The following is a 9,997-nucleotide window of genomic DNA, read 5'->3' as shown; positions in this document are numbered from 1 at the left end:
GTGCTCACTACAGAACAGAGTATTGGTGAGTTCACAAATTCACTCCTACACCAGCATAAACGCTCTCCTCTGCTACCTGGAAATCACCCCGGAGTTTGGATAACGAACATCGCATCCAGACTGTGGGTCACAACCACTTAAATGACTGTGAAGCCTATTTCACTTTGTAGTATTTGTGTCACTACCAGAATCAGTGACGTTCACCAAAGCCACGTCACTTTCTGTGTGGAAAAATGCCATTGGTATCGGCTTCCATCAGAAGCATTTTAATAACGGAAGTCTTAGAACTTGACCGAGAGCTGCTCGCTGTGACTTTATGCACCTGGTAGTGTTCAACCACATGACAAATGACCAGGCCCACAAATTAAGCATCATCAAGAGCCTGAGATTAATGAGATACAGATATCAAAATGAGTACATTTCATGACGGAGAATTTCATTCTAATGAAAGTAAAGCGTACCTTTGCTTCCTCAGACTTCCAAGTCTCTCCACCCAGAGGAACCAACCTTCTCCCATTACGCAAGGGGAGATCTCGCTGGCAGTTACTTTAAAGCTGTTATTTGTAACAGTCTACACAGACCCGAGATGGTCTGCAATGAATTCTAACAGCAAGGAAGAAACCTCTATTCTGTGACTTAATTTACCAAAATCATCTTTTTATCAGTCGCTTGAGACAATCGCTACCACAACTTCTGCAAGAGATCTCGAAAACAACATTTTAAAAAAGGTTGTGGAAAAGCCTAGTTGCCTAAGAAAAGCTTGGCGTTTTCTTTTTATAAATACATTAAGGTAAAAAGCTTTAAAAGAATCACATTGAGAATTCAGTAAGACAGACTGTCACCACTTTGTCCTGAGCACAGTCACTCCACGTTCAGAGATGTACCAACCAGGTTCACTTCAGCGCATTTAAGAGGAGGGGAAAAAAAAAAATAAAATACTTTTACAATGCGTGTGCCTAAAGATGAGAAGATAATCTCTTTAGCTGCATAAATCCTTTACTGTTCCATTTAAAGATCAAAAAGAATTCAAGCATTAAACCCTTTCCTATTTCAGATACTAAGAACATGATTTCTTTCAATTAAGGCTTGGCAGATGTGGTTAATGGAACAGAGTTGTATTTGCTACGTACCTGATGCTGCACCAAATGAGGCATTAATCACCCCTCGCCGTCTCCCCTCAGTCACTCCTTGGTGACTTCTGCCCTTCACACCAAATTATGCCGCGCGGTTCAGCCAAGCGGCCTTACCCACATTTGCTTCTCCGTTCAGATTATCCCATATGGCTTCCTCCAGAATTACTTGTACTGCAATATGTAGAGAGAGATTTAAAAAGTCACGGGGATTTATCTTTAAAGGGGACAAAAAGAGGGATTTGGCCGTGGCTCCCTCTGACACCCGGTGGACGGATGGGCTCTGGGAGTCCCCTGCCAGGAAAGGTTCAAGCAAGATACAGGAGATGGTGAAAAGCAAAGAAGGTGACCATTCATGGGGGGAGAGGGCAAATGAAGGGGAAAATGTTGGTCAAAACCATCACATTGCTTGTGAAAAACACTCCTTGGACCCCTTTACTAAAAGGCCTAAAAGTCTCTTGCTGCCTTTCAAAGATGAGCAGTGGCCACGTGCCAGAGTCTGGGCTCATGATGCTTCGCCGTCTCCCAAACGTCAAAGAGCAGCCCTAATTCTTACTGCACAAAGTCCTGCTGAAAACACACAACTAAGGAAAAAAAGCGAGTAAAAGCAGGGAAAGAATAAGACAAATTTTAAGATGGCTGAACAAATATTTTCAGGACTCCTAAACAGATATAATTTTCACGAATTAAAATAAGGCTCAAGGAAACAGGGTAGTCTTGGAAGAAAGACAAAGCTGAAATCCAGAACCTCCCTAATCACTTCCCAAGGGAAAATGAGATCCCATACACCTTGCTCGTAACAAAATTTCCTCCTCCAAATCAAATACAGCCAAGTATTCATGCCTCTTGGATAATCACATCCTAAAATATACCGTGTTTAATCTAAAAGCCAGAAGGTTGACTTTGCAAATGTCATTGTCACATGGGCTTAAATATATCCCAGTGCTACAGCTGAGAGCGTTACTGCCTCCCAGTCACAGGTAGGGAGTTTGACTGGTTACTGTAAGAATCACAGAATCTTAGTGGTTGGAAGGGACCTCTGAGATCATCGAGTCCAACCACAAAAAAAACCCACAAAAAAACCCACCAAACAAATACAAAACACCCCCCACCAAACGCCCACCAAAAACACTGCCCCCCCCAACTACCCCCCACACTCAACACCTCACCATAAACCAATAACCTTGGGCACTAGAGCATGCCCTGAAGAGCCATGTCTATACGTTTCTTAAATCCCTCCAGGGATGGTGACTCCACCACCTCCCTGGGCAGGCTGTTCCAGGGCCTGACCACTCTCTCAGGAAAGTAGTTCTTTCTAATATCTAATCTAAACTTCCCCTGCCCCAACTTCAGACCATTTCCTCTGGTCTTGTCGTTCGTCCTTTGGGAGAAGAGGCCAACACCTGCCTCTCTACACCCTCCTTTCAGGGAGTTGTAGAGGGCAATGAGGTCTCCCCTCAGCCTCCTCTTCTCCAAACTAAACATGCTCAGTTCCCTCAGCCTCTCCTCATAGGACTTGTTCTCCAGGCCCCTCACCAGCTTGGTGGCTCTCCTCTGGAAAAAAAAAATTTAAATCCCGAACCGAAAAATCTGTTTAATATAAAGTCCTCTCATCGAGGACGTATCAGATATTAAACTGATAAGAACAGATACTACACTTGATCTTAGCCAAAAGGCTGAGAAGCTTGGATGCCATTCCCACCCAGTGCTGTGACCTGTGGGGTCACAAAATGCCCGTAGTGAACCCTACAAATCTGTGGAAGTTGATGGAAACCCATCCCAATCACCAGTGAGGTTCCTCCTGTTCATTAAGGCGTTATTAGCAGAGGCTGGCCCAGGCTAATCTGCCACCCCTCCATTGCCACCTTGGAGAGCTGCTCTGGGATTTTGACTCTCCTGATCCTCACCAGCTGTGTGTTTTCTTTCTTTGCCAGGGGAGTTTGCACTCAGGCCCCGTGCTACTGCATCATCATGGAGTACTGCGCACACGGGCAGCTCTACGAGGTCCTGCGAGCGGGGCGGAAGGTCACCCCTCGGCTGCTTGTGGACTGGTCCACGGGGATCGCCAGCGGGATGAATTATCTGCACCTTCACAAAATCATCCATCGAGACCTCAAGTCACCAAAGTGAGTCTCTAGCCAATGAAACATCCTCCACTTGGGGTTGTCTTGTTGTTTTCTTGAGGAATAGTTTAAAGCTAGGTCAAAATCCCTTTTTTTTTTTAATACTTTGACTCAAAACTAATGAGAGTGAAGCTAATGCAACTTGTTGGCATCCCCTGCTGTGCTGCAATGTAAGAAGACTGGAAATTCTCCCAGTGTCTTACATGATAAATAGCAATCAGGAAATATTTCTAATGATTTTATGATGCCTGGTCCTTTTTGAAAACGGGATATTCTGTTGCCTTCTGCTTTTTCATTTTTCCTCCTTGTTTGTTCTTTTGTTATTCCCCCGTTTTTCTGGAATGCATCTTTCTCATTTCTCTGCTGCTTTCTGACCAAAACTATCTGACTGCTTATATTCTTATTCCCTAGATGTTTGTCACTTCTTTAGCCTGTGACGTGACTGTGACAGTGCATTAAGATAACACTTTTAGATGATTTACAGCACAGTTTAAAATACAGCTTTATTAAAATTTTGAAACACTCCCAGATATAGTGAATCTTTAGCGACTTGTGAATTTGCAATTTAATCTTTGACTTGTTGCATCTAGAAATGCATTTGAGGCACAAAACACAACCACCCCAAAGACAGTGAGTGCTTTTGTCAGTGAAAATGCATCATCTTTTTTTCTTGTACTACAATTGTGAACAGCACAACCATTTGTGTTGATTAAGAAGGGATTTACTCCCAGTGGCTGTCGTGGTACAAGAAAAAACTGCAAAATGTTGATTGCTGATTTCTTTTTCTTTCTTTTTTTTTTTTTTCTCTCCAGTGTTTTAGTTACACACACAGATGCAGTAAAAATTTCAGATTTTGGGACGTCGAAAGAACTCAGTGATAAAAGTACCAAGATGTCTTTTGCTGGAACTGTGGCTTGGATGGCCCCGGAGGTGATACGCAACGAGCCCGTCTCCGAAAAGGTGGATATCTGGTGAGTAGTACTAAGGGTTAAATATCTTCACCTTCTCTTTTAGCCACTGGGTTTCCCAACACTTTACATATTCAGCACTCTTTTCTCATTCTAGGCATGGGGATAGTTTGCTCTGTGGTGGACTATTCCTTGCTCCACCTGCCTGGTGCCCTGAATTTGTTATGAACTGTAATGGAGAGAGAAATGACACGTGTGTAAAAGCTGTGTGTTGTGATTTGAAGGTACCTCATGAGACTTGGTGCAGACTGTCTGTGTCTTGCAGTAAGCAAATCATGCAATTGTTGGAGTTGGATGGGATCTTCCTAGAGGTCATCTAGTCCAACTCCCCTGCCAAATCAAGCAGTTCTTCTTCCCTGTGTCATTATTTAGGCCAGAGCTTTCTTCCATTCCTGGTCCTCAGGGCCCCCCTCAGCAACTTCTGCAGCCAGGGTATTTTCTACTTGCTTTCTGTGTTCCTCAGGGCCTTGCTTGAGCTGTAGAGAGGTCTCCACTGTGCTGGATGGAAGGGTCTGACCAGCTTTTGCTCTCTGCTTACTGGACTTGGCTGTTACATGTACAGCCATGGGACTATAGACCAGTGAATTTAACCCCAGATCCAAGAGGGAGGAAACCAGGGTACATCGTAAGCGTTTTGAACACCCATTTCCATCTCATGTGAAAGGTACTCTGTGTCCAAAGGAACACAAGGGAGATGGCTCAGCCTCGGAGCTCCTTTGGGATGCCTCTCCACAGGCTTCAGGGTCTTGAAGGGAACTGCATCTCTCTTTCTGCCCTGTTATTTCTGCATACTAAATTTCACTGAATTTCACTGAATTTTTAGAGTTGGAAGGGACCATAGAGATCATCTAGCCCAACTCCCCTGCTGAAGCAGGACCACCCAGAGCTTGTCAGAGCATGTTACTCAGGAGCATCCAGGCGGGTCTTGAAAATCTCCAAAGAAGGGGACACACACCCTCCCTGGGCAGCCTGTTCCAGGGCTCTGTCACCCTCACCGTGAAGAAGTTCTTCCTCATATTCAAGTGGACCCCTTTATGTTCCAACTTGTGCCCATTGCCCCTCGTCCTCTCACTGGCAACCACTGAAAAGAGTCTGGTTCCCTCCTCCCTCAGCCCGCCCTTGAGATACTTGTAGGCATGAATAAGGTCTCCCCTCAGCCTTCTCTTCTCCAGACTAAAGAGTCCCAGCTCTCTCAGCCTCTCCTCATCAGGGAGACGTTCCAGTCCTTGAATCATCTTTGTAGCCCTTTGCTGGACTCTTTCCAGCAGTTCCCTGTCCCTCTTGAACTGGGGAGCCCAGAACTGGACACAGGATTCCAGTTGTGGCCTCCCCAGTGCAGAGCAGAGGGGCAGAATGACCTCCCTTGACCTGCTGGCCACACTCTTCCCTACGCAGCCCAGGATTCCGTTGGCCCATGTCAGGAGCCAGGACAAAAATCCCCTTCTCCCTGCTCTACAGCCAGGATGAATTTTTCTTGGTGTGGTTTTTCAGCTTCAAATGCTGTCACCTTCCTTCCACAGCCCAAAGCTGCAGGCCCAAGCTGCGGGTGGTTGGTGGTGTGATTGGAGTCAGACAGCAGCCTGCTGTTCCTGCTTTAGCTCCCAGCTGGGTCATGGCTTTAAGGGAAGATTTCCTGTAGAGAAAGGGAAAGTCTCGTATGGTGTGGTCTGCAGCTGCTCTTGTGCCTGCAGTGGTGTGTGTGGTTATTTTGTGTGGCTGTAGCAGGCTGTAGCACAGCCACAGAGCTCTTCTGGGAGAAACTCTTGCGTTGTTTTGGAAGGAAAACGCTCTTGCCATTTGTCTCCTGAGCTCCTCCCTTGGAATCACAGGTTCATGAGGAGGGATGGTGCTGGATTTCCACCCTCAGCTTTCTCTCCTTTAGAGTGGCTTAGGCTCAGGAGTATTGTGTGGGGCATCATCTCCAATAAAAACCAGCTGCCAGCTCTGCTGAGGGCTGTGGACACTCCTTTACTCCTTTCCTCAGGGACAAGAGGAGTTGCTCTGTGGTTCCAACCTGCAGATGCCTTTGGAGCACATTCCTCTTCAGTCACTGCAGTGGTGGTTGCTCAAACTCCTCCTCAACATCCATTCCTCCCCCAAGATGAGTAAAAGCAGTGTTCACAAGTGCTGACAACAAATGAGAGCAGTTCCTAAGCAGCTTATGTGTCTGCTCTCTCTCATCTTTAACAGCATGCTAAAAAAAAAAACCAGTCTATAATCTTATCAGGAGTCTTGAAAATCCTTTGTCAGCTCTTAATCATAACAAAGCTGAAACCAGATGGGATTTCCTGGTAGTTTGTCCAACCACCTGGATCCCTGCTTTCCTGCAGCCCACGGAAGAAAATTTCGAGGCAAAAAAATTTCGAGAGAAAAAATGTTTGAATGCTGCTTTTTTTTAAATTTTTTTCTTTCTTTCTTCCCTCCAACGATTTGAAGCCAGTGGGTTTTGAAAGTGCAACATTTTTTTTCACGTGAAGTTTTTTTTTCCTGACTGATGGTTGCTCAGACCCAAGTGGTTTTTTGGCCCTTAGACAGTCTTCTGTACTTAATAAAAGCAACTTGATAATACCAGTACAAGCCAGAAAGACACTTCTCCCTTTTCACCTGGGTTGCCTGGCCAGGAGGCTTGGCAGGGTCGGTGTCACACCGACGGATGGGGCCTGCAAGAAAGGTGATATGTCTGGGTTTGAAATTGAGATGGTTGTACCTCTGCCTGGTTGTTAGTGTGTAATAAGTGGTGTTGGTTCTCAGCAGCAGTTTGGTTACCTCTGTATGGACTGGTTTGTTATTTCTTTGGGGTTTTATTGGGGGAAGATTGTGAATAGAACAAATAACTGTTTGCTGTTACAAGTTAAGGTTTTGGTCCTTACTCATCGTTTCGCTAAGGAAGGAGAAGCAAAGTGAGTTTTCTTACCTGTATCTTTCAGTTCTTGTAATCATAGAACTACAGAATGATATGAGGTTGGGAGGGACCTCTGGAGATCATCCAGTCCAACCCCCTGCCAGAGCAGGGCCACCCAGAGCAGGTCCCACAGGAACGTGTCCAGGTGGGTTTGAATGTCTCCAGAGAAGGAGACTCTACCACCTCCCTGGGCAGCCTCTGCCAGGGCTCTGCCACCCTCACAGGAAAGAAGTTCCTCCTCATATTTAGATGGAACTTCCTATGTTCAAGTTTGTGCCCATTTCTTGTCCTATCACTGGGCACCACTGAAAAAAGACCGGCCCCATCCTCCTGACACCCACCCTTGAAGTATTTATAAGCATTAATCAGATCCCCCATCAGCCTTCTCTTCTCCAAGAAGTAATAGGAGTTTCTTTTCCAGGCGAAGTTCACTTAATTAACTTTTTTCTTTCCTTTGCCTTCCTTTCTTCAGCACAGAAGAAATACCAGATGAGACAACATGTGCTTTTGATACTGACACTTATGCCTGTTGCATTTGTTTCTTTATTTCTGCATTGCAGTAGCTGTAGAGACGAGTCTCAAACCTCTGACACCCTTACCTGGGAGTGCATGTAACAGCAGAGGGAGCTTTGGGCTAGAGAAAAAAATTATTAAATGAAATGTAAAAAAATGCCCCTAAAACACATTCTTTGTTCTGTTGTGTCCAAGACTTACCGGTTCTGTCTGTCCTGTGGACTTTTTATTGTTGCTGTGGGTAAGAACAGGTCATCTACTATCTCAGGAAAGCTCTTTCCTCTTCATTTAACAGGAGTAAGATTTCATCTGTACAGAAAAACTTCTAAGGTGCTTTCAGGATTTTTAAAATCTCACAAAGAGACAGCAAAGGGTGGGTGAAAACCAGCATGGCCTGGCGTTGAGCCCAGTGCTGGGGCAGAGGAGGAAGAGTTACCTCGTGTAAGAAATAGCTATTATTGGTTAAAAACTACTGTGTAAACACTCTTGCACCTACTTGCAATTTCAGATCAGACATACCTGACAAAAACAGTGATTTATTTTTATTTCTTTCCCTAAGCTTCAGATGTTTCTGTTAAATTGAATTCACAGAGAAGATTTTCTCCCGGTTTATTTCTTTGTCAGGTCGTTTGGGGTAGTTTTGTGGGAGCTGCTTACAGGAGAGATTCCCTACAAGGATGTGGACTCTTCGGCCATCATCTGGGGAGTGGGCAGTAACAGCCTGCACCTTCCTGTCCCTTCCACGTGCCCAGATGGCTTCAAAATCCTCATGAAGCAGACCTGGTAAGACCTCAACCCTTCACAGACCTAGGGCTGGCTCCCAGCTCTTCCCAGATACCCAGTAAAACCAGTGAAACCAGAGTCAGGATGGGAGTGTTGAGCCCAGAGCAGAGGGCTCTGACATACTCTCACACTTGTCAAGAGAACAGTAAGTTTTATCACTTTGGATTCTGCTTCCTTGTGGCAGCAGGCCCGAGCCCCAGGAGGACATTTGGAGCTTAGAAGAAGTAGGAAGAGACCTGTCTGGTTTGCTGGGTGGACTGGGCAGAGGGGGAGCAGACAGACTGTTGGGATAGGCCAGTAAGGGGGGAGGAGTTGAACAGGAGAGAAGTGGGGGAGTAGAGCTTGATGGGAGCCTCAACAGGGTGACAGTCACCCAGGAGTTGCCTGTCCAGTGCGGATCAGGAGCGGGCAGCCTGAAGGTCATCTTCAGCAGCCTTCACAGAGGTGATAAAAGGTAGGGAAGAGGAAAGGAACTGGAAGGAAAGTAGGGGTAGTATTCCTTGAGGCTGGCTCCAGAGTGAAAGGAAATGATTTTTCACTCTGAAACCCTCTTGTGACTGGCTTTGGAACTGGACAAAGAGAAAATTGAGCTTTCTTTACGAAACCAGGTTTTTACAGACACAGGGATGGAAAACGCTTTGAGCTTCCTCCACATGCCAGGTTAGAATTGAAATTCTTTGTCTTGGGTATAGATTAATGCTCTGTCTTCGTAACACTGACACAGTGTAAGTGCTCTTCCAGCATTTTCCCCCCTCCATGAGTTTTCCCAACCATCCTCCTGATGGAACAAAGGGAAAACCAGACCAGAGCATCTGGGGATCTTTTCAAGTGGGTGTTGATCCTCCCCTCAGCTGCAGCAGGTCGTGCTGGGGCAGTATCTGTGCTGAGACCTGCTCTGCTCTGCTGTGCTCCTTGCCATGGCTGGGAGAAGGCTGGACAGGGTTTGTGCAGCTCTGAGCACCCGGTACATACACTTGTATCCCCACCTAGTGGAAGTAGGTGGTTTGTTGGAGGGGAGAGGTGGCTGGAGAAGCTGCTTCTTGTCCTCAACACTCATCCACACAGCCAGTCTGGTGGGTTCGAGCCTGGAGATCGAGGCCTCACCTCAAGTACTGTGTTCAGTTTTGGGCCCCTCACTACAGGAAGGACATTGAGGTGCTGGAGCGTGTCCAGAGGAGAGCCACCAAGCTGGGGAGGGGCCTGGAGAACAAGTCCTATGAGGAGAGGCTGAGGGAACTGGACATGTTTAGTTTTGTTTAGTTTGGAGAAGAGGAGGCTGAGGGGAGACCTCATTGCCCTCTACAACTCCCTGAAAGGAGGGTGTAGAGAGGCAGGTGTTGGCCTCTTCTCCCAAAGGACGAACGACAAGACCAGAGGAAATGGTCTGAAGTTGGGGCAGGGGAGATTTAGATTAGATATTAGAAAGAATTACTTTACTGAGAGAGTGGTCAGGCCCTGGAACAGCCTGCCCAGGGAGGTGGTGGAGTCACCATCCCTGGAGGGATTTAAGAAACGTATAGACATGGCTCTTCAGGGCATGCTCTAGTGCCCAAGGTTATTGGTTTATGGTGAGGTGTT

At 46.2% G+C, this 9,997-nt stretch overlaps 1 protein-coding gene across 1 annotated transcript in view; it reads left to right on the top strand.

Moving 5' to 3' along the window:
• MAP3K13 (mitogen-activated protein kinase kinase kinase 13) overlaps positions 1-9,997 on the top strand; it is a 140,718-nt gene that overhangs the window by 118,406 nt on the left and 12,315 nt on the right. Inside the window, exons 8-10 of the mRNA XM_014939697.1 lie at positions 2,954-3,256; positions 4,066-4,224; positions 8,261-8,419. Coding sequence (XP_014795183.1) covers positions 2,954-3,256; positions 4,066-4,224; positions 8,261-8,419 — 621 coding nt within the window. The remainder of the gene's footprint in view (positions 1-2,953; positions 3,257-4,065; positions 4,225-8,260; positions 8,420-9,997) is intronic.

This window comes from Calidris pugnax, unplaced genomic scaffold, assembly GCF_001431845.1.
Source record: "Calidris pugnax isolate Ruff unplaced genomic scaffold, ASM143184v1 scaffold37, whole genome shotgun sequence".
NCBI classification, from domain to species: domain Eukaryota; kingdom Metazoa; phylum Chordata; class Aves; order Charadriiformes; family Scolopacidae; genus Calidris; species Calidris pugnax.
This window is presented reverse-complemented; position numbering and strand designations above follow the sequence as displayed.